At 46.2% G+C, this 24,553-nt stretch overlaps 1 protein-coding gene across 4 annotated transcripts in view; it reads left to right on the top strand.

Annotated features, from left to right (window-relative positions):
- CHD2 (chromodomain helicase DNA binding protein 2) overlaps positions 1-24,553 on the top strand; it is a 106,614-nt gene that overhangs the window by 67,407 nt on the left and 14,654 nt on the right. For all 4 annotated transcript variants that reach the window (XM_063142432.1, XM_063142433.1, XM_063142431.1 and 1 more), the window contains 8 exons: positions 2,181-2,252; positions 4,058-4,207; positions 5,570-5,718; positions 10,198-10,294; positions 11,397-11,489; positions 15,188-15,361; positions 21,546-21,721; positions 23,941-23,982. In XM_063142432.1, the coding sequence (XP_062998502.1) occupies positions 2,181-2,252; positions 4,058-4,207; positions 5,570-5,718; positions 10,198-10,294; positions 11,397-11,489; positions 15,188-15,361; positions 21,546-21,721; positions 23,941-23,982 (953 nt within the window). The remainder of the gene's footprint in view (positions 1-2,180; positions 2,253-4,057; positions 4,208-5,569; positions 5,719-10,197; positions 10,295-11,396; positions 11,490-15,187; positions 15,362-21,545; positions 21,722-23,940; positions 23,983-24,553) is intronic.

The following is a 24,553-nucleotide window of genomic DNA, read 5'->3' as shown; positions in this document are numbered from 1 at the left end:
GAGCTGGAAGTGGGGCAGGGAAGGGGGGGGGGGCTGAATAAGATGGGGTGAGGTGGAACTATATAATGCCCTACCCATGATTAGAAAACCAAAATAAAATGGCAGAGTAAGGGATACATACATGTATTATACATACGTTCGATTCTTTTTGCATAATTTTTATTTCAGACCGCCCTGGTTGAATTATTCGTTTGTATATTTATTTGCAACATTTCTATACCGCTCCATATCTGAACAGATTCCGGAGCTGTGAGTCAAAAAGATGAAATGATTAAAAGAAAGAAAGAAAAAGAATAAAACACCACTTTAAAATCATTCTTTTTGTAAACAAGAGTATTGATCTTGCAAAATAACCTTCCAAAAAGCACCTTGTGGCACATTTGGCGTTTGCTCATGTGAAACGGAGCAGCTCTTCTGTCAGCCCTTCTGTCAGCCCTGGATTAACCTTTAAGCAATATCAGCACGTGTTTAGGGCACCAAAGAGTAGCGGTATTGTAGCTGAAGCCATCTAATTTTAAGGAATTCCAGATTAAAAATCGTTTTCAACAAATTTTTGCATTTGCATTTTTACCCTTACAACAGTTTTTATTAAAAAGTGCATAAGACAGTGATGAAAATTTGTATTTTTTTTTTCCTGTTGCCCTAGTTATAAGTAAGTAATTGGCTTATACCGCTTGCTGCCATTTAGTGTTAAATAAATATTATTATTATTATTATTATTATTATTATTATTATTATTATTATTAATAATAATAATATAGCACCATCAATGTACATGGTGCTGTACAGAGTAAAACAGTAAATAGCAAGACCCTGCCGCATAGGCTTACATTCTAATAAAATCATAGTAAAACAATAAGGAGGGGAAGAGAATGCAAACAGGCACAGGGTAGGGTAAACAGGCACTGGGTAGGGTAAAACTAACAGTATAAGAGTCAGAACAAAATCAAGTTTTAAAAGCTTTAGGAAAAAGAAAAGTTTTTAGCTGAGCTTTAAAAGCTGTGCTTGAACTTGTAGTTCTCAAATGTTCTGGAAGAGCGTTCCAGGCGTACGGGGCAGCGAAAGAAAATGGATGAAGCCGAGCAAGGGAAGGAGAGACCCTTGGGCAGGCGAGAAACATGGCATCAGAGGAGCGAAGAGCACGAGCGGGGCGATAGTGTGAGATGAGAGAGGAGAGATAGGAAGGAGCTAGACAGTGAAAAGCTTTGTAGGTCAACAGGAGAAGGTCAACAGGATAAGCTTTGTAGGTCAACAGGATAATAAAAAGCAGCTTATATTTAATATAGTTGTGTGTTCTGGCGTGGGGGATGGCCTTGAAGGAAACAGAGTTTTTAATGTCTTATTTCACCGTAAGCCCTTATCGAGTCTTAATGTCTTGCCAGCTAAGCAATGGAAGGGCCAAGGGGGGCACCGTTATGGGGCTGTGTGGAGGGCATCAGCTGGCCATCCTCCGGCCCTGCCTTTTCTCTTACCTCTCGGGCATTTGGCTTGTTGAACGGGAAATGATATTTGCAGAGGGCCTATCGGTTTTCAGCAGGATTGACCTCAGTGTCCTACTTGTGGGTCCCCTGGTCGACAGCCGGTTGGGCCCCTGTGTGAACGGAATGCTGGACTAGACGGACCCTTGGTCTGATCCAGCAGGGCTCCTCTTAGGTTGTTACGTTCTTATATGCATCCTAAGGGTGGGACTGCCACGTTGCTGGTCCGTCTTACCTCATAGTCTCAATCAGCTGGCAATGGCCCACTTGGGTCTCGATGCATCAGACACCCCAACTGGAGATACTGGCTATTGGACCTGGGCCTTTTGTGCACAAGACATGTGCTCAGCCACCAGGCTGCCCTCCTCCCCTATGACCTCTGCCTCCCCCCCCCCCCGCTTTTTTATTTTGATAAGCTCTGTGTTCTCCTGACTCAGAGCCTGTAACAGGAGCTGCGTCGTCACCTGGTGCCTGCTGAGGCTGCCCAGCCTCGCATCCCCTGCGGCAACAAGGTTATTTTTAATCATGGTTATTTTTAAAGTGCTGCTTTGCTCCAAGCTAGAGGGAGCTGTGCCGGGGTGGGGTGGGGTGGGGTGGGGGTTTGACTTTCCGGATCAGCAGCAGCACCAACAGCCCCCCCGGGCGGTGGGAGCCGATGGTTCTGCAGGAATCCTCTTACCCCGCTGCGCTTCTTCGTTGCAGCGCCTGGACGGCTCCATCAAGGGCGAGATCCGGAAGCAGGCGCTGGATCACTTCAACGCCGAAGGCTCCGAGGTACGGCCGGGGGCCTTTGAGGGTGTGAAATGAGGGCGGCGGATGGTGAGGGAGGAAGGGGCGGGGCTTTGAGGGCAGGCTGTACCTGCCTGGCAGGTGAAGAGGGGAGCTTTGCAAGCATCTCGGAGAGCAACTTTAGAGTTCCAACTCTAGAATTGTCCCACAGAGGAGGGCCAGGATCTCTTCTCGATCCTCCCAGAGTGCAGGACACGGAATAATGGGCTCAAGTTACAGGAAGTCAGATTCCGGCTGGACATCAGGAAAAACTTCCTGACTGTTAGAGCAGTACGACAATGGAATCAGTTGCCTGGGGAGGTTGTGGGCTCTCCCACACTAGAGGCCTTCAAGAGGCAGCTGGACAACCATCTGTCAGGGATGCTTTAGGGTGGATTCCTGCATTGAGCAGGGGGTTGGACTCGATGGCCTTGGAGGCCCCTTCCAACTCTGCTATTCTATGATTCTATGACACCCGGAGCGGATTCACCGACCCGCTGACATCGGTGCCGCCCGCCTCCACTGTCTTGGGGTCTTGAAAGGTTTGGAGGCCTGCAAGAGAGAGCCAGGGCTGCAAAATGCTCCCTTCTAGCAGGACTTGGTCCCTGTCTCGCCACGTGACCAAGCTGAAGACTCCGGATCTTTTTCCGGGCTTTCGGCTGAGCAGGGTTCTCCCTGCCTGTATCCATTATCCAGGAAAGGGAAGGCAGAGAGAATGAAGACCCAGGGAGGGTGAATGAGATGGGGGGCCTCAGCAGGACCCTTAGGGTATTATCCGCCAGAAAAGACGTCTTGCAGCACAAGCCTGTTCGCGTTTACTCCAGAGGTAAGTCCTGCTGTGTTCAGTGGGACATAGTCTCAGGCATATGGGCCTTGGCGTGTAGCCTCAAGTCAATGGCCATGGCTAGACCAGGCCTATATCCCCAGGGTCATCCCTGTGCATCTAAATGACACACAGGGGATCCCCGGAGCAGGCAGGGACGACCCTTCCATTTGCCTGGGATAAACCTTAGGTCTAGCTAAGGCCAATGAATCATATGGGTTTTAGTCGATTCATCCATAAATTAAATTATTTATTATTATTATTTATTACATTTATATACCGCCCCATAGCGGAAGCTCTCTGAGCGGTTTACAAAGATTAAAAGACTGAACATTAAAAATCAACATACAAAATTTTAAACCAGAAAAACAGCTCACCTTTAAAACAATTTTTGAACTCTCAGCCAGACCAAAGCTAGTTCTGGAGTCAGTGAAAACTCAACATATGCGGTTAAATGCCTGAGAAAAGAGGAAAGTCTTGACCTGGCGCCAAAAAGATAACAATGTTGGTGCCATGCGAGCCTCATCGGGGAGATGGTTCCAGAATTGGGGGGCCACCACAGAGAAGGCCCTCCGTTGTTGCCATCCTCCGAGCTTCCCTTGGAGTAGGCACCTGGAGGAGGACCTTAGCTGTTGAGCGCAGTGTACGGGCAGGTACATATGGGAGGAGGCGTTCCTTCAAATAACCTGGCCCCAAACCATTTAGGGCTTTGAATGTTAATACCAGCACTTTGAATCGGGCCTGGACCTGGACCTGGACTGGCAGCCAATGAAGTTGTAATAGGACTGCCGTGATATGACATTGCATTGGCTTGTCTTACTGAGCTGTTGTCATACATTGGCCTGCCTTTTCTATTCCCAACGAGGAGGTTTGTGGCTTGGCAGCTGGGGGCACGAGCCGAAGGTCCGATCCTCACTTACCCGCCTGCTTTGCCCGGTTGAGGCGGGTACGTCTCATTTAACACGTCATCCTTTTGTCGTGCGCTCAGGACTTCTGCTTCCTGCTGTCCACGCGAGCTGGCGGATTGGGGATTAACTTGGCCTCCGCCGACACCGTAGTCATCTTCGACTCGGACTGGAACCCTCAGAACGACCTGCAGGCCCAGGCTCGCGCTCACCGGATCGGGCAGAAGAAGCAGGTCAGGAAAAGAGCTGGAGCCTTTGCCGGTCTCTTGTGCGTTGTGTCTGCAGCTGGGTGGCACCAGCCGTGCAGCTTCGGAGCAGCCCAAAGCTCCTGCAGACACCTCCCCTGTTGCTTTAACCTTCTTTCACTCTGGCTTAGTTACCTCTTGGTTCCAGGAGAAGGATTTGGAGCTGACACGAGGAGGAAAGCGATCGGGATAGGATTTGGGGACAGTGGAGGCTGGTGGCTCCCATGTCAATGGGCCAGTGAATCCTCTCTGGGTTTCAGAACTCTAAAGGACCTCTCCAATGCTGATAAGCTAAATTACAGAATCCTTCTTGCCTTAAGGACCGAACCTCTTGCAGCCCAATGGCTGAATTCCGTTTCAGAGGAGCTCTGAAGGGCCACATTCCGGGGGTTTGCAGGGCCAAAGCAGAAGGGGCGGAGTCCAAAACACCAGCCAATGGTAGCTGAAAGCGCTTACTGCCTGTCACAAAGCTTCAGGAGAGGCAGGTCAGCCTCTCAGAATGGGGGAAAAACTGGGTCAAAGTCGAGAAATCACCCAATGATCCGTGGTTGGAGAAAATGGGGGAGTGGCCAGGAAAAGGGGCGTGGCCAGCCAGGGAACCTCAGAGGGCTGGATTTTGACCCCCGTGTCTGCAGTTCTACATCCCTTAAGGTCTACAAGTCTCCATCCAGCCTCTGCAGAAAGGAAATTGCACGGGCAAATTGTGATTTCAGAAGCAATGGATATGTATATGCAGCTGGACAGCCACCTGTCAGGGAGGCTTTAAGGTGGATTCCTGCATTGAGCAGGGGGTTGGACTCGATGTCCTAATGGGCCCCTTCCAACTCTACAATTCCATGATTCTATAACACCACCTAAGAGCTCCATTGGCTTGGGGGCCGTAGCTTTGTGCCAGAGTGCAGGCCTAGAATGCAGGAGTCCCCAGGTTCGGTTCCTGACATCTCCAGGTAAAAAGTTCTCAGGTAAAGGGCTGGCCCTACCATTAGGCAGAGTGAGTCAGTCGCCTCAGGCGGCAGATGCTGGGAGTTAGCAGAAAGGTCTTGGAGGAGAGAACTGTGTGCCATGCATCCCCCAATGCTAGCCTGCTGCCCTTCAGGTGCGGTGGAGGACACTGTCCCATCCACAGCATTGAATTAAGATCCAACCGCCAGTCCAGTTGGCTTTTGTGCGTGGAATGGCAGAGGGCACGATCTTGTCCTTCGCCTCAGGTGGCAAAATATCGTGAGCTCAGGTAGCAAGGATGGGAAAGGAAGACCTGTTTCTTGGAAGGCCTTAGTGCGGTGGGTCAGATGGGATCCGTAATCTCATTATGTGTATAAGGCAACTCCAGACCTCCTCTTCTCCCTGCAGGTGAACATCTACCGCTTGGTTACCAAGGGGACGGTGGAAGAGGAGATTATTGAAAGAGCCAAGAAGAAGATGGTGCTAGATCATCTTGTGATCCAGCGCATGGACACCACAGGCCGGACTGTTCTGGACAACAACTCTTGCAGATCTAAGTAAGGGGGCTGAGGAGGGCAACTGTGGGGCCGAAGTTGGTCTGGGACTGCAGACCTAATGTCGCAGGGCTGCCTTTGATGTTACCCTTCTCCATCCGTGGAGGGTGGTACCCAGAGTGGGGTTCTCCTCCTGCTTGTTCCAGACGCAAAGCTGTGCAAATGTAATCAACCTGGGATGGAAAAATCTCTGTCCTCTTTGTCTTGAGCCTAAGAGCTCTCTTGCCTCTCTGCCCCGTATAGAAGACCGAGAAATAATGTCTGCTCCTTGACCTCAGGGTAAACATAGCTTTTAAACTACTGGAATAGATGTTTACTGGTGGATGCTGTTTGATTTATTGTTATTCATGTGTCTTTTTATTGGTTTGCTTTTGTGTTTTAATTTTAATCTTGTGTTTTATTATTCTTTGCTGCCTTGAGCGCTATTTGTAGTGGAAAGATGGGATATAAATTTAATAAACAAACATGCTTGCTATGCCCTCTTCCCGCTGAGGGATCCTGGGGACTGCCCCAGTCTCATCCTGCAAAGGAGCGAGTCTTTGAATTTAGCCATTTAAATGTGAACTTTCCGGCAGGGGCTTTGTGCCTCTCCTCTGGTGTCCAGGGGTAGAAGAGGAGAAGAGGAGGAGGGTGAAGAGAGTTTCCACATAGAAGAGGGTAAAGCCTTGTTCTCTGCTGCCCCAGAAGGCAGAACCTGGTCCAGTGGGCTGAAGTTCCAGGAGGGTAGAACATTATTTATTTATTTATTACATTTTTATACCGCCCAATAGCCGAAGCTCTCTGGGAGGTTCACAAAAATTAAAACCATAATAAAACAACCAACAGGTTAAAAGCACAATTACAAAATACAGTATAAAAAGCACAACCAGGATAAGAACCACGCAGCAAAATTGATATAAAATTAAAATGCAGAGTTAGAACAGTAAAATGTAAATTTAAGTTTAAATTGAGTGTTAAAATACTGAGAGAATAAAAAGGTTTTCAGCTGGCGACAAAAGGAGTACAGTGTAGACGCCAGGCGGACCTCTCTGGGGAGCTCATTCCACAGCCGAGAAGGCCCTCCTCCTAGTAGCCACCTGCCTCGCTTCCTTTGGCAGGGGCTCACGGAGAAGGGCCCTTGTAGATGATCTTAAGATCCAGGCAGGCACATATGGGAGGAGGCGTTCCTTCAAATAACCTGGCCCCAAACCGTTTAGGACTTTAAATGTCAATACCAGCACTTTGAATCGGGCCCGGACCTGGACTGGCAGCCAATGAAGTTGTAGAAGGACTGGCGTAATGTGATCTCGCCGACCAGTCCCTGTTAGTAAACGGGCTGCCCTGTTTTGTACCAGCTGAAGCTTCCGGACCGTTTTCAAAGGCAGCCCCACGTATAATGCATTGCAGTAATCCGTACGAGAGGTTATCAGAGCATGGATAACTGTAGCTAGGCTATCTAGGCCTAAATAAAAACTTAAGGACATCAGAAGAGCCCTGTTGGATCAGACCCAGGGTCCATCTAGTCCAGCAGCCTGTTGACACAGTGGCCAAACAGCCATCGGCCAGGGATGAACAAGTCAGGACATGGTGCAACAGCACCCTCCCCCCCATGTTCCCCAGCAACTGGTGAAAGGGCCGTGGCTCAGTGGCAGAGCCCCCGGCTTAGCATGCGAAAGGTCCCAGGTTCGATTCCCGACATCTCCAAGTAGGGGTAGGAAAAATGCCTCCCTGGAGAATCTCTGCCAACCGTTGTTATTATTATTATTATTATTTATTTATATAGCACCATCAATGTACATGGTGATGCAGGGTTAGAAGGACCAAGGAACTGGCTCAGCGTACGGCAGCCTCTTATGAACAGAAAACTTTGGCTAAAACAAGTGCAAGGAAACTGGAGAGTCCTTGGAAGCGGCAGTGCCCAGCTGCCATTTTCAGGATCTATTTCAGAGGGGCCGTAGCGCAGTGGTAGAGCGCTTGCTGGGCAGGCCGAAGGTCCCAGTTTCAATCCCTGGCAACTCCAGGTGGGGCTGGGGACACTCCTGCCTGAAACCTTGGCGAATTGCTGCCAGTCGGTGTCGACAATACTGAGCTAGATGGACCAAGGTTCTGGCTCAGTATCGGGCAGCGTCCTGTGTCCTAGATTCAGGTGAACTTTAGGAGAAACTTCTTGACGATAGGAAAAGTTTGGCAGTGGAACCACTGGCCTGGAATGGTGGTGGGCTCTCCCTCGCTGGAGGGCTTCAAGCACCTTTTGGGGAGCTGGTCTAGGTCTGGATGTCTTGCATCGCGAAGCGGGTTGGACTAGAGGTCCTACATAGCCATGTGTTTCCCATACCCCATAATACCCTTCACAATAATCTGCTTCATCTACTGGCAAACATCTGGGTGAAGCAATTCATGACCCATAATTAATGGAGGTGAGCTGATGTCTCCTAGCCCACTTCCGGCACGAAGGCATTGGCTTCACTTTCCAGTGGGCTGCCCAATCAGAAAGACCCCCTCCCCTCTTGATTCTATATTCAAGAGGCAGCTGGACAACCCTCTGTCAGGGATGCTTTAAGGTGGATTCCTGCACTGAGCAGGGGGTTGGACTCGATGGCCTTGTAGGCTCCTTCCAACTCTGCTATTCTATGATTCTCTCTGCTCCAGAAAAAACCCAGGGAGCAAGCAAGGGCTCTGTCTCTGTCTCGCCATCCTGAGAATCTGGATCCAGTCAAACACAGGAGCAAGACTCCTCTTGCTGTTACCACCCAGCTCTTGCGCTGCGGTAAATTCTTTCTAACCCAATTGTTCTATCTGAAATTATTTCCAGCTTTTGTCAATATGGAAAAGACTGTGTTTCTATCTACTTTTGTTTCCACCTACCAAGGGATGGGAATCTACCTTTCTTTCTTAGTTTTTTCTTCCCAACAAGGGTTCCAGGAGCAAATCGAAGCCATCTCAATACCTGCTAGAGATTAACTTTAATGTCTGCAGCATCCTCCCATTTTCCATCTTAAGACTGTAAGCAAACACAGGTTCCAAGGCTTGAACATCAGCCGCTACCAGCCACCATTATGTTTTGGTTACTGTCTTGCATGATGAAGAGTTCTGTAGAGCTCAAAAGCTCGCACAGTTTTTGTGCCCTAAAGGTAGTTTTGCTGATCATGGATTTTTGCTGATCATGGATTTTTTGCATATTTTTTCTTTGGAATCCTTTTTTTTAACTGTTTCTTCCACTTCCTTATTGGCTGCCACTGTCTATGCTCCCTATTCCATCACTTGGGGGACAACAAAATGTTGAAGCGTGTCCCCATGGTGTGTGTGTGTGTGTGTGTGTTACCTGAACCTGTGACTGAGGAGGTAGGCAACATTGCAAAAGTGAAATCAGGTCCTGAGCATTAAAGACAGGGGTTCCTCATTTAACTCGGCTCTTTGTGTGCAAAGTTGATTTAGTTTGTTTTCGAACATCGAAAAAGTGAAGTCAGGTTTTGAACATTGCAAAAAGGAAATGCATTTACAAAAATACTTTCTCCGTGTGAACCAGGAAGCGCCCTCTCCAGAATATTCTTTCTGCCGTTTATGTCTGTCTGTCTTCCTATTCCTGCCACTCCATTCTAATCCCCCCTTCCACCGAGTTGTCCGTTTTGCCGCCCACTCAGACATTCTGTTGTGGAGACTGTTGCTGAGTTGTTCTGTGGCTGTTTGGTTTTGGTTGTGTTGGTCGTGTTGGTTGTGTTGGTCGTGTTGGTCGTGTTTGGTTGTGTTTGGTTGTGTTTGGTTGTGTTGCGCTCTTAGGGTTTCTCCCCAAAAGATCCTTTGTATAACTGCAAACCTCAAGTTACTCCGAGTCTTGGGATACCTCTCCCTTGTGAGAGGTATCCTGGGATACCTCTCGGGGTATCTGGTGTGCTTTTTAGATCCAGCTCTGCGCACACGGGAAGACTTGAACCGGTATTCGTCTGTCTGATAAGCGGTAGGCAGCGTTCCCTCCAGGAATAACTAAGCAGGGGACAGGATGGGAGAAGACAGGAAGGGAGGAATAACTCAGTCGACCCTTTTCAGAGAAATTGGACTCCGTTGATTCAGTTTTGAACTGGGTACATCCCAAGAAGCTTTGGTACCAACGGATATTTCAACAATTTGACATAATGACATTGACCTAATCAGTCATGCCACTGGTTGACCACTGTGTGTAAAGAGAACTGGACCAGATGGACCCTTGGTCTGACCCAGCAGGGCTCTTCTGATGTCTTCTATTTTTATTTAAGTTGGCAGTTTTGTGCAAAATGTGATCATACTAAATAAAAAGGTCAAATATGTTTAAGAAGCCAAACTCCCAAATTCCAGTGACGCTGGAGCAGAGCTCCAAAATACCCAGTTCCACTGGAGCAGTCTGGAGCAGAAACTGGGTGGGCCTTCTTCCCACAGGAAGAATCAAAGCTGGTGAAGTTTGCCCAGTCCTGGGCACGGAGTAGTCTGGGTCCCTTGCCAATGTTCCTCTCTTTTTATGTTTCGCTGCAGCTCGAACCCTTTCAACAAAGAGGAGCTGACGGCCATCTTGAAGTTCGGTGCTGAAGATCTCTTCAAGGAGGCGGAAGGGGAGGAGTCTGAACCTCAGGTGAGCCGGCCCTAATGGCCTTCAGCTGACACACCTCTCTGGGTTCCCTCCTGTGTGGGCAATCGGCTGCTCCTTTAGTTGCTATTCTCTCTCTATGCAATCAACAAACCCCGTAATTCCCAGACTGGTGTCCCGTAAGGAACACGTTGCTTAAATCATGAATGAGGACTTGCATTCCCAAACGTGGCTGCCTCCCGTGGCCCTTCTTGAGTCCACTGCTCTTGGCATCCTGCTGAAATGGAACGGGAGCCATGGGGCAGTGAATCCGCTCCGGGTTTCAGTCAGAACTCCCAAGGTGTGCTTGGAGAGCTCCTTCAGTCCGAAACCGTTCTGAGTGGTTCTGACTGAAACCCGGAGCGGATTCAACGCCCTACTCACATCAGAGCCACCAGCCTCCCCTGGGTGGGCATTTCCCTTCCCTATACATCAGGGGTGCAGAACCTCATGCCCAACCTGGCCCTCGGTGGCTCCCCAAATGGCCATGCTCCCTTCCCTCTGGTCCAAACCCCTTTCCACCAGTTGTTTGTGGTTTCCCAGCTTTTCCCCAGTTTCCTCCCCTTCTGAAAAGTTAAAATTCTTCTCCTAAGGCTTTAGTTACCGGCAGTAAGAGCTTTAAGCTACATCTGCTGCTGCTTTTGTTGTTATTTATTTTATTATTATTATTATTATTATTATTATTAATAATAATAATAATAATAATAATAATAATAATAATAATAATAATCCCACCTTTAGCCTTAGGACCCACTGTAATAAAATGTACCCCCTGGGTGCTTCTCTGAAATTGAATTTGCCCCACGGGCTGAAAAACGTTCTACACCCACCCACCCCCCGCCTTGCAAAGTCTAAAAGTAAACTTAATCAGAGGGTTGAAAGGGACTCATACCTCTAGTTTTAATTCAAAGAGCAAAGCCAGAGCTGGGTGCTTCAGCTGCCAAACATTTGGGCGCTGTCTTGCACACCTCCCTCCTAGCTCTCTTTGCCGGCCTGGAGCTTCGCCTCCCTCCCGAATTGTTCCTTATTCAGGCTCCGATAACGGCACATGCTCCCCCCTCGTCCCGTTTTCGGCTGAGCTTCTCTCCCCTTTTCCCCGCTCCGTCAGGAAATGGACATCGAGGAGATCTTGCGCCTGGCCGAGACACGGGAGAACGAGGCCTCTTCGAGCGCAACGGACGAGCTTCTCTCTCAATTTAAGGTATGGGCAGCAGAGGGGAGGGAAACCCCATGGCGTGGGTCGACCAGGTCCAGGCGTACAGCTTTCCAACACTGTGATAACTACCAGTAGAGAAGGAGGGGTCGTCCAAGGCTGTTAGCTGTAAAAGCTAAACATGGATGCTTTGGGATATGCAGCTAGCTGCTGGAAGCGTAGGAAACTGACCCAGACTATCACTTCCTCTAGTTTGGCATTGTCTACATTTATGATCTCCAGCGTGGTACCTGTGGAAACCATCATCATCATCATCATCGTCTTAATTTCTTACCCACCTCTCCATTTTGATCGAGGCGGGGAACAACAGTGAATAAAAAATACATAAAACTGAATTAAGAACATAATATACATTGTTAAAACATCCTAAAAACATCCTAAAAACATCCTAAAATTCTACAAGATAGGCCTGCCGGAAGAGGGCATACTCTTTGGCAGCCGCTGGGTTCTTTTCCCCTCCAGAATTTAAATTTTTCTACTAAACGTATCGTTTAATTTATGAAACAGGTTTAACTGGAAGGCAGGCGAGCTGCAAACCAAAGTGTCTTTATGCCACCATCTTTATTTCCAAGGATGCATCTGGGCCCCACAGGGGGTAAGAAAATAAAAATGGCGAGACGCTGCAGCCCAGCACTTTGTTTTGACATGTGCCGAGCACACCTGGAAGGTGTGTCATGGGGTGGGGGTGGGATGGATAGGCAGGTTGGCAGTGAGTGATGGGAGGGGGTTTGACAGTGCTGCTGCATGTGTGTTTTGCCTTGGGGTAGAGGAAGGGTAACAATGCTTTGGTAACGATGAGGAGTCTGGCACCTTGGAAGACTAACCGTGTTTTATTACTAAGGCATAAGCTTTCGTGGGCTAAACCCACTTCGTGAGGTGCAAGCAACAGTTAGAAACAAGATGGGAAAGTCAGTTACCGGCAGGTAGAAAACAAACGTTCCATTACAGTTGAAAGATAATTCTAGAATATTAAGGGAAGTGAACTGCAACATGTGACGTAGAACTCTACACACTGACCCTGTTTGGACAACATGCTAAGCCACGGTTAGGCTCCTTACCCTTTTGCAGTAAATAGTTAGTGAGCACGGATAAACCATGGTTATGCAGCCACCATAGTTAGGAATGGTTCACACAAACATGCTAAGCCGTTACGTTTAATTCAAACTGCTTAACTACAGTGGCTTAGCGTGTCATCTGAACCATGTCATGGTTAATGACCAATCCCTTCGGACGATCTAAGCCAGGTCCCTGTCATGTCTAACCATACTGCCCCTGTTTTGGGAGAAGGTATTTCAGGTAATAAATCAGAATCAGATTCAGAGCTAGAAGACGCAGCGCCAGACACCAGCCAGCCTGTACCAATGGGGGAGGAAGCTCACACGGGCGATACCCCAGCTGGGAGTCAGCCCTCTCCAGAGCTCATCTCCTCAAGGCCAAATCCTACACACTCAGGGGGAAGTGAGTTTTCTTCTGGGGCGGGGGGGAGCGTCCCAAAAAACTAGCTGATGCTAGGGTCCACCGGAAGCTCAAACGCACGGCAGAAAAAGAAGGCGTGAGAAAGTCGGAGAGATTACGCAAGAACCTACCACCGCACCAGGCTCTCTGAAGTTACAGGCATTTTGAGAAATAGCTTTTTCTTCTTCTTGAACCGAGGGGGACATTTCCAAGAGGTTAGACTCTATTCAGGTAGAAGAGACGTTTATTGCTTAATAAAAGCTTTGTGGATAATTTAGCAAGCCTCGTCATTTGCCTCCAATCGAAAGTTCTACCGTTCTGGGAAACACCACAGTCCCAAGATGTTAAGCTTAACAATGAATGTCAACTCTTGAGGTCTTAGGCTGGATTCTGCCTCTACAGTTTCTCTGTTGAAAGGCAGCCGCTCTAAGGTCTGTTACTGAATGACTTGGAAGGTTGAAAGGGTGCCCCGCACGGTTTGCTGGTGTTAACACTCGGCCATCCTGAGGCCAAATAATTGGAGAATGCTGGGGCTTGAATGTGGAATTATTTATTTATTTATTTAGACAATTGTCTCCTGCCCTATATCACAAGGCTCTCAGGGTGGCGTACAGATAAAATCATACAACCGATATAAAACATTATTCAATAAAAAAACACCCTACGGTTTATAAAACAACATTAAGGATGTAAACTTCTACCAAGCACCAAAAAGCGGGGAAATTGGGAGTTAAGGCTCACCAGCCTTAACGCCACATCCTCCCTAAGGAGGCAGAAAGTACCAGTGAAATTCTCATTCTGCCAAAGCAGATAAACCATGAGGACAGGGTGGAGAATAGGATATGCAGAGGTGACTGTGGGGTTGTGGAAAACTGATGACGAACAACTTAGAGCCACCTACTTCTCTTTTTTTGTTTAGAGCAGCCCATCCCCAAACTGGTGCCCTCCAGGTTTCAAACAACTGCTGAAATTCCCTTTTCTATACAACTGTTAAAGATACAGGAGCCCTGTCCTCCTTTTCATAGGGTCAGCCTACCTAAAGGTTCAATCCCATTTATGTTTAGACAGAAAAAAGTCCTACCATATGAAAAGGAGGGTGACCCTATGAAAAGGAGGACAGGGATCCTGTATCTTTAACAGTTGTATAGAAAAAGGCATTTCAGCATGTGTCATCTGTATGCATGCAGCACCTGGTGAAATTTCCTCTTCATCACAACAGTGAAAGCTGCAGGAGCCCTGCCCTCTTTTAAATGTCACTCTAGTATAGCTCCTGCAGCTTTCACTGTTGTGATGTAGAGGGGATTTTACCAGGTTCTCCATATATACAAATGACACCTGCTGAAATTCCCTTTTCTATGCAACTGTTAAAGATACAGGAGCCCTGTCCTCTTTTCCATATGGCTAGGGTGACCATATGCAAAGAAGTACAGGACTTCTGTATCTTTAACAGTTGCATAGAAAAGGGAATTTCAGCAGGTGACATTGGTATGCATGCAGCACCTGGTGAAACTCTCTCTTCATCACAACAATTAAAGTCACAGGAGCCTTGCCTCTTTTGTATCTGGTCAAGAGGGCAGGGTTCCTGCAGCTTTAACTGTAATGTAATGTTTTTATATCATTCCTCTTGTATCTGGCTAAAACCCATGCTGGGTTGCCTTAGAAAACAATGTGCTCAGCCAGAGCTTCAGACCTCTCCCCATAATTCCTCAACTGCTCATCTGGCCTGCTGTCCGTCCCTGGCAGCTTGCAACACAAAGGGATCTATATAGCCAGGCTTCCAATTTTGAAAGGGAGAAAATGAAGATTTAAAACAAATTTTAAATCTGGGGCGAATCCAGGAAACAACTGGCTAGCTTTACCATATGCTCCAAATAAATTGGTGACAAGTATTAGTAAAGATTACGTTTTCAGGAATATAGAAGAATAAGTCTTGCTGAATAAGAATCAGTATGGCTTCTGCAAAGGACCCCTACAGTGAATGTCCTGCTTGCTTTGAATGCTGCTTAACAAGTCTGAGTTGTTGTAACCACTGGAACAACCTAAAAGTCCACTAGGTGGGCTTGCTGGTGGTTTTGGAGAAGACGCGCGCTTCCAGCTCCCGTTTCCCCTTCGGTTTCGGTGAACCCCTTTGTGCGGCACAGCGACGCAGCGAGAAGAATCGGTGCGCGGCATCTGAGACGCGCTGTGAAAACGGTGCTAAGGCATAAAGCGCCTGCTGTTTTTCCTCCCAGGTGGCGAACTTTACAACAGTGGAGGAGGAGGAAGCCGAGCCGGAGGAGAAATCTCAGAGAGATTGGGACGACATCATTCCTGAGGAACAGCGGAAGAAAGTGGAGGAAGAGGAGCGCCAGAAGGAGCTAGAGGAGATTTACATGCTGCCCAGGATTCGCAGCTCGGCTAAAAAGGTACAGCCCAGGCTGGTGTGTGTGTGTGTGTGTGTGTGTGTGTGTGCGCTCCAACTCGGCACCGATGCAGAAAGAACCCCATGAACATCTGCTTTAGTCAGCTGAGATCTCAGAAGCCAGAAAATTGCTCAATACAGTTTATTTACTGAAAGTATTTTTTTATCCTCAGCCAAAATCAGTAAAACAAAGCAATCTGTGTTCCCAGTCTAAAAACACATGGCACACAAGGAAAAAGGAATGGGGAGGGAAGAGGAAAAAAAAAAAAAGATGAACTGGCTCCGCTGCCACCTAATGCTCACTTCCAACTCCTTGGTTACCAAAGTCCTGTTAGAACCCTCCGAATCTCACTGGTCTAGGACAGTGGTGCAAAAAGTAACCTCAATAGGGCTATCCCCTTTTTTCTTGCTGTCTCTAGACTTGGGCAGCGCTAAACAGATCACCAAACAGAGACTACTGGATATAGACCGGCAGGAGCTCCGGGGAACTGCTTGGGGACTGTGTTCCCCCCAATCATTGGGTCTCCCAGTCCCTTCTTGCAAAGATGGAATGCCATACCTGGGTTGGTTAACCATTCCCAAATACAGGAAGGCGTTCACCCTAGCAAGATTTAATGTCCTCCCCTCCAAGTTGCTGGAGGGCAGATATAAGAAAGTTCCATCCAAAACCAGATACTGCCCATGTAATAACATCGAGGTGGAATCCATTCTACATGTGCTCTTCCATTGCAATTTTTACCAACAGGCAAGGAAAGACCTATTATGTCCTATTATGCAACGTTTCCCTGGACGCTCCCCCGAGTCACTCCTGATTAGTCTACTTCAGGGTCCCAGTAAATCTACCACTGAGCAGGTGGCCAAATTCCTCAATTTGGCCACTGTACTTAAATCCACAGATTAGCAATTTTATTATCTATACATCCCCCTTTTTTCCACTATGCTAGGCCCCAATAACCCAATTCTGTTCCCTTTTCAAAAACCATAGAATAACAATCTAGTATCTTTAGCGGTTTTGTAACACTCCTTCTTCTTTCCTTATCCCTACATTGTATTGTTTTATTTAATGGTGTATCTTCTTGTTTTATATTGCTCTGTTGACTGTAAATAAAGAAATGAAATGATTACCTCTTTCAGCAAGGCTGGTGAGATGGCCTTGCTTCCCACTTTCTTCTCCCTCAGTAGCTGCTGGTAGTGTCAATCGCAGGAGAAAGAGCTTTCATGGGGGTAGTTTGCAGTGGTCAGAGGGCCGGGGAAGAGATCCCAGGGCTCCTACTCAGCAGAAGTGAGGCAATCCTGGCGTTAATCCTAACTAGAACCCAGGACCCAATGCGCAAGGTGTAAGTCTGATTTGAACCATCTGGCAAAAGTGACCCACGGTACTATGAAATTCAACACATATGTAAGTGAAGAAGGACCAACGTAATCATATTTGGCTTCAGAAAAGGAAACATCCTTTTTTAAAAAAACACAACTACAGGGCTACTTAAAACAAAGTTGTAAGACAGAGCCAAGAATGTTATCCTTTCAAAATGCTTGTAAGTTGCTTAAAACCACAATATTAGAAGCTCGACTAGAATGGGTATTGTGGAAAGGTTGCATCAATGCCCAGGTGTTCAATAGGCGAAGAGAGCTCTAAAATGCAAGAAGGCTTCCTTCAAAGCGTGGGAGACCTGGTCAAATGAGGAGAACAAATTCTGTCAAAAGCAAAGTAAGCTGATGATCAAGGAAGGGGGAGGGAAAGATTTGAAGGGCATATTGCTAAAAACATTTAAGCACAACAGGAAAAAAAAACTTTAAATTCATCGGAGGCAGGAAACCGGCTGGACCATTAGATGTCACGGGTGTACTAAAGAGGAAATTCCAAAATCTGTATTAGGGTAGTGCTTTTTAGGCTGTCAAGGTTGTCAAAAATGTGTGAACTTTCGTGATTCCCGGATACCTTCATCAGGCAAGATGTTACAGGAGTGCAGAAAACAAAAGCCCTGTATTTGCATGGTTTGAGTCTAAACCATGCATAAAATGTGGGAGGGGAGGCTGCAGTGTGAACTGAGTTTCAGGAAGAACTGAGTCAAATGGCGGTGATAGATGAAGTTCTGTGGCTTATCAAGAAGCTTAAAATTAACAAATCTACCCTAGAGTTATGAAAGAGGTGCCAAATGGCTGGTTTTCTTTCTTTTCTTTTCTTTTTTAAAAAGTAACTCATCCCTAAAGAATTTGGGGAGATGACTGGATTACAAATAAATTGGTCAAAGTCAGAAACGATGCTGTTTAATTATAGCAAAGTGGAAGAGAAGGAATGGGGGGAAAGGAAAAATAAATAAATTAAAAGAAACAATTACATATTTAGGAATTAAGATTACAAAAAGTTGGGAAGACATGGAAGAGAAAAGTTGTAATAGTTTAAAGCAAGAAGTAAGAGGAAAGTTGGAATATAAAAAGATAAAATTATCATGGTTTGGGAGAATAGCGTTGATAAAGATGAGGATTTTACCAAAAATTAATTTTTTATTTAGAATGTTACCAATTAAGATATCGGAAAAGGAAAGAAAGAGCTGGCAAATTATGGTTAACAATTTTTGTAATGGAGATAGAAAAGCAAGAATTAATAAGAAAATATGGTACAAAATGCAGAGAACAGGGGGATTAGGGTTCCCAAACATTAAATTATATTATGTAGCAAATCAGTTGAGATATGTAATAGAGGGTATAACAGGAATAGGAGATTTAAATTGGTTAGGGGGAAAAATGGGGAAAGGGTTAGATTGGAAGTTAGAAAATATATTCTTTAAGGATCATAATTCAAAGTGGAGGAGGGGAATTGAGAACCCTTTTTTAAATAATGTGTTAGAAATTTGGCGAACATATAAAAGGAAATTGGTTCCAGTCATTTCCCCAATAACACCAGTGGTGGTAATGAGGGAGTTTCCTGAAAATTTAAAAGAGGGATTGGTAAAGAAATTAAAAGATGAGAAAGTACTTAAAATAAGAGATTGGATGGAGAAGATGGGGACTAAGGAAGAAATAAAAGAAAAATTAAAAGGGGGAAATATATCATGGTTCAATTGTATCCAAATGGAACAATGGACCCAAAAATGGCTAAAGGATAATAGAGATTGCAGAAAGAATACTAAATTTGAGGATTTGATTTTACAAAAAGAGAAAGAAAAAGAAGAAAATAAATCGATAAAAGGATTAATGAGTGAAATATATAAGATATTATTGGAAATGGAAACTCAAGAAGATTCTGTTAGGATGGTATGGGAAACAGATTTGAATGAGGATGGGGAGGATATGGAAACAAAGAGTGTTGAAAAATATGTCTGTAAGGATAAAAGAAAACTATTATAAGATAATTTGGAGGTGATATCTAACTCCAATAAAATTAAACTTAATAAATAAAGAGAACTCGTTACTTTGCTAGAGAGGATGTCAGGAGAAAGGAACGTATATACATATGTGGTGGAATTGTGAACATGTACAAAAATTATGGAAAATGGTGTATAGAGAAATATATGAAATAACTGGAATGGATTTAGAAGAAACACCAAGTGTAGCATTACTATCAATGTATGGAAATCTTAAATGTAATCAGATGGAAAAAGAATTAATAATGAACCTGTTAACAGCTGCAAGGTTAATGATATCCAGAAATTGGAAGGTTCAAGGAGATTATGATATAGAAGATTGGTGTAAAGAAATATGGGCTATTGCGATAAATGATAAATTAAAATGTAATATTAGATTTAGAAGGGCGATAATAAAAAACAATGATTTTGAAGAGATATGGAAATTGTTCCTAGAACATGTATTTTTAAAAGGGAGAGGAAGAACACCTCTAGAAGATTCAATGCAATTTTGGAAACTAGAATAAGATCCCGAGGGTGGGGGGCACTTATGAATGTGAGTTAGTTAAGAAGTAGAATGTATAGTTAAGAAATAAGAGGAATGTTGTGTTATGTATGTATATGATTTATTATGTGTTGCTGTTTAATAATAAAAATTATAAATAAAAATAAATAAAAAAGCAAAAAACTTCATCCCTAAAACCAGTCTGTAGACCGGAGCATTAGAAAGTAGCCAAATGATAAAACAAATTTTAAATCTGGGGCGAATCCAGGAAATGACTGGCTAGCTTTACCCTGTGCTCCAAATAAATTGGTGATAAGTATTAGTAAAGATTACGTTTTCAGGAATATAGAAGAATAAGTCTTGCTGAATAAGAATCAGTATGGCTTCTGCAAAGGACCCCTACAGTGAATGTCCTGCTTCATTAACCTTTTAGAGCAGCCTTCCTCAACCTGGGGCGCTCCAGATGTGTTGGACTGCATCTCCCAGAATGCCCCAGCCAGCTGGCTGGGGCATTCTGGGAGTTGTAGTCCAACACATCTGGAGCGCCCCAGGTTGAGGAAGGCTGTTTTAGAATATCAACAAATGTGAGGATTGTGGTGATTTAGTAGACCGGCCTCCCCCAACCTGGAGCCCTCTTGATATGATGGACTACATCTCCCATTACTCCTAGCCAGCATGGCCATTGGAGCGCAGAAGGGAAGTCTGTAGTAGATGCTGTTTATTTGGGCTTTCAAAAGCTTTTGATAAAACCTCCCCATGAAAGGCTCCTGAGTAAACTAAGCAGACACGTGGGGTCAGAGAACAGTTGCAAGTTAGTCTGGTGCAGAACTGTTCTTTTCTTTTCCTTCCTGTAACTCTGTTTTGCTAGGGTGACCACATGAAAAGGAGGACAGGGCTCCTGTATCTTTAACAGTTGCATAGAAAAGGGAATTTCAGCAGGTGTCATTTTTTATATATGGGGAAACTGGTGAAATTCCCTCTTCATCACCACAGTTAAAGGTGCAGGAGGTATACTAGAGTGACCAGATTTAAAAACGGGCAGAGCACCTGTAACTTTAACTATTGTGATGAAGAGGAAATTTCACCAGGTTCCCCATTATTATTATTTATTTATATAGCGCCATCAATGTACATGGTGCTGTACAGAGTAAAACAATAAAATAGCAAGACCCTGCCACATGACACCTGCTGAAATTCCCTTTTCTATGCAACTGTTAAAGATGCAGGAGCCCTGTCCTCCTTTTCATATGGTCACCCTAATCTATCCTGCAAACAGCCCAGTGGTCCAGCAGCAAGCAGTCACCTGGAGGTGGGGGGATTCTCTAAAATAGGGTGACCATATGAAAAGGAGGACAGGGCTCCTGTATCTTTAACAGTTGTATTGAAAAGGGAATTTCTGCAGGTGTCATTTGTATATATGGAGAACCTGGTGAAATCTCCTCATCATCACCACATTTAAAGCTGCAGGTGCCCTGCCCTCTTTTAAATCTGGTCACTCTAGTATAGCTCCTGCAGCTTTAACTATTGTGATAAAGAGGGAATTTCACCAGGTTTTCCATATATACAAATGACACTGGCTGAAACTCCCTTTTCTAAGCAACTGTTAAAGATACAGGAGCCCTGTCCTCCTTTTCATATGGTCACCCTAGTTTTGCAATACAAGCCAGGCCCCAGTTTTGCTACTTCCTGGAGAACAGGAGTTGCCCCTTAGAAACGGTCCCAATTCTCCAGGCAGTAGCTGGTCCTTTACAACTCAAGCAGGCGATCGCAAGCCCAGTTGGCTTGAATCTCTCTTGTGCTGTGAAGCAACGACAGTTCAGAGGCTAAGCAGGAAGCACACCTGTTGCAGGTGATCCTGCTCATAAGGACATCAGAAGAACCCTGATGCTGGATCAGACCCAGGGTCCATCTAGCTCAGCACTCTGTTCACACAGGGGCCAACCAGCTGTCGACCAGGGACCGACAAAGCAGGACATCGTGCAACAGCGCCCTCCCACCCATGTTCCCCAGCACACAGGCTAACTGCCTCGGATATTGGAGATAGCACACAACCATCAGGGCTAGTAGCCATTGATAGCCTTTGCCTCCAGGAATTTATCCAACTCCCTTTTAAAGCCATCCAAACTGGTGGCCATCTTGTGGTAACGAATTCCATAGTTTAACTCTGTGCCGTGTGACGAAGTCCTTCCTTTTATTCATCCTGAATCTCCCACCCATCAGCTTCATGGGATGACCCTGGGTTCTGGTATCTTGAGAGAGGGAGAAAAATGTCTCCCTGTCCACCGTCTCCCCACCCTGCATCCTCAGCCTGCCTTCCCTTGTCTCCTGGGGTCCTGCAGGCTCAGGCCAACGACAGCGATTCGGATGTGGAGATTAAGAGAAAACTGCAGAGGTCCTCGGGGTCCGAGAGCGAGACCGAGGATTCGGATGACGACAAGCGGCCCAAGCGCAGAGGGCGCCCCCGGAATGTTCGGAAGGATATGGTGGAAGGGTTCACGGACACAGAAATCCGGAGGTCAGCACTGATCCTGAGCTGGCGCTACAAATGCCGGACCAGCCACGGATGGGGCTGCTGCTTTATTTATTTCTCACCCTGCTCCAGGGTCTCAAGCTGGCTCCAATATATCTTTACCTCTTACATATATTTCAAAAAAGTCCTCAGAGCACCCATGCAGGGTCTTTCTGCAAAGGCATTGTGGGTAGCAAACCTTGGCAGATATAACTCGGCCGTCATATCAGTTTGCACAAGGCAACAGCTGAGAAAGCTCCCTTGCAGCCTCCAGGAGGGAAAGGAAAGGAAAGGAACCTCTTGTGCAAAGCACTTGAGTCATTGCTGACTCCTGGAGGGACGCCTGCTTTTGCTGACGTCTTCTTGGCAGGCTTTGTAGCGGGCTGGTTTGCCGTTGCCTTCCACGGCCGTTATTACCTTTCCCCCAGCTAACTGGGTACTCATTTTACCAACTTCAGAAGGATGGAAGGCTTATTCGACCTGAGCCGGCTGCCTGAGAACCAGCTTCGGCTAGGATCGAACTCAGGCCGTGGGGAGAGTTTCGGCTGCGGTAACTGCCGGTTCCCACTCTGCGCCACACGGGGCTTCCGTTTGACTCCAGAAGGAGTCAAACGAAATTTTGGGGCTGCAATCCAATGCAGGACGTTTTTGTCGCTGAAGCGCATGAGTTTGGGTTGATAAATGTATCCATTTAGATGCACGTGTGGATAAAAACAAACGCCTGGTTGGGATGGGCGTGAGCTTGCACGTGCCTCAAGCTTGCATGCTTCCCCTTCCCCTCCCCCTCCACGGTCGTGAGAAGATCGGGTGCATCCACTTTTGCTTTCAAACAAACCACCGTTTCCCACTACGTCTTAATTTAGTAAACTGTGGCTTTTTAAAACTAGTTGCTGAGAACAAAGTGGGATCCAAAATAGCATTTTGATCCTGACTTGTTCTGATGGACAAGAGCAGGAGCGTTGAACCTCAGGACCGAGCCAGCTTACCATGTGGGGTCCCCAATTTGGCCCTCTGGGGTTCCCTGGATGGCCAGGCTACCTTTCCTCCAGCCATTGACTTTTGGTGGCTTCCTGGCTTTTGAACGACACCCCCTCCCCCCTCCATTTTACAAGCCTGACATGCTTCTCCTAAGACCTAAGCCTGCTGTCAGGAAGAGCTTTAAGATAAAATACGCTGGTGCTTGTGTTATTTTGGCTCCACCCCCTTTGACTTTGGCTCTGCCCACTGCTGGAACATGCTCCCCCCCCCCCCCAGCTTCTTGAAAAGCAACAGTGGACGCTTCCAGTCATCTCACAAGGAGGGGAACGTGTCCGTCCGGGGGTAGGGGGGTTTGTTACAGGGTCATTCACATAGCAAAAATGAATATACAAAAATGGCTCATTGTTCCATGTGAACTGGACCAATGGTCCTGAAGCCAAAAGCATTGTTCCTTTGTTTGTGGACGATGGATGCATGTGCTGTAGCAGGCATCATCTTAGAAGAGGAGTTTCCTTTCTACGTGCGAAGGAAAATGGGGAACATCTCCTTTAAGATGGCTGGCCATAATCAGTTTTGTTTTAAAAATCACCTATTTATTTAAAATCGGTTGCCCAGTGAATGGGCAGGTGGGGAGGTGTTGAATTGGTTTTCTCTCTTTTTCAAAATCAATCTGATTGATTGATTAAATGTTGCAGCCCCACAAACTTAAAATTACCATTGATTAACACCGGTTTTGTTCTCGCAGGTCAGGCTGAACTTCTCCTTTGCTCTGGCCCAAGTTGTCTTACCCAGCCTGTTACTCCTGGGGGCTCTGTGCCTTTGGTTTATCATACATGCACAGACCAGGGTAGCAAAGGGCCTTGAAATAAATCCATTAATTACTGGTGTGTTTTTTGGTATACAATGATGATGTAATTTAAATGGTTTGGACTCTAAAACTGCTGAATTAGAAGGGCCAATTCAGACGGCGGTAACACAAATTGCACATGCCAGTTCCCATCCTGTGGTGGGTCAAGTAGCCGTGCACATCTTCTGCCTTGCACAGGAGTCAGCTTTTTGCTAAGAATGGCTTTGAATGTTTTTTGCGTTCTCCAACGTGTGCAGTTGCGCACCCCGTGCTGAATTTAGTGGCAAGGGGGGCGTGCGCAATCCCACAGTTACGGGTTGGGAGCCAGAACAGTTTCTTCCAATAGGGATGTTATCTGGTGTTTGATAGCTGTTCTTTTCTTTTGGTTTGAATCCCACAGATTTATCAAGGCCTATAAGAAATTTGGAGTTCCTCTGGAGAGGTTAGTGGCAAGAGATTCAGTTGGAGATGCTGAGGATTTGCATGTTGCTTGCCATCTGCAGGAGCCCTGCCTTCTTTCGTATCTGGTTACTCGAGTATAGCTCCTGCAGCTTAAACTGTTGTGAGGAAGAGGGGATTTCACCAGGTGCTGCATGCACACAAATGACGTCTGCTGAAATTCCCTTTTCTACGCAACTATTAAAGATGTAGGAGCCCGGTCCTCCTTTCCATATGGTCACCTCACACTAACTAGATGTAGCTGCATCAATCCCTATCTTCTTGACTAACTGTCTGCTCTCCCCTTCTATAAACTCAGTCCCTCCCCACAAGCCCCTCCAACCTTTCACTTCCTCTCTGCCATGCCATGACCTCAAACTTACCTGGGTTCTATTTAACCCATATAAACATGAATACAAACCCAGCAGGGCAAGTGTTGTGATTTTGTCACAGAGGGCATGGCACCAAGTGAGAAAAGAATGATACAAAAAGAGGATTTTTGGAGTGGGTGGGAGTTCTCCCTACATTTATTTATTTATTTATTAAAACATTTATATCCTGCCTGATATCACAAG

Source organism: Elgaria multicarinata, chromosome 16 (genome assembly GCF_023053635.1).
Source record: "Elgaria multicarinata webbii isolate HBS135686 ecotype San Diego chromosome 16, rElgMul1.1.pri, whole genome shotgun sequence".
In the NCBI taxonomy this organism is placed as follows: domain Eukaryota; kingdom Metazoa; phylum Chordata; class Lepidosauria; order Squamata; family Anguidae; genus Elgaria; species Elgaria multicarinata.
This window is presented reverse-complemented; position numbering and strand designations above follow the sequence as displayed.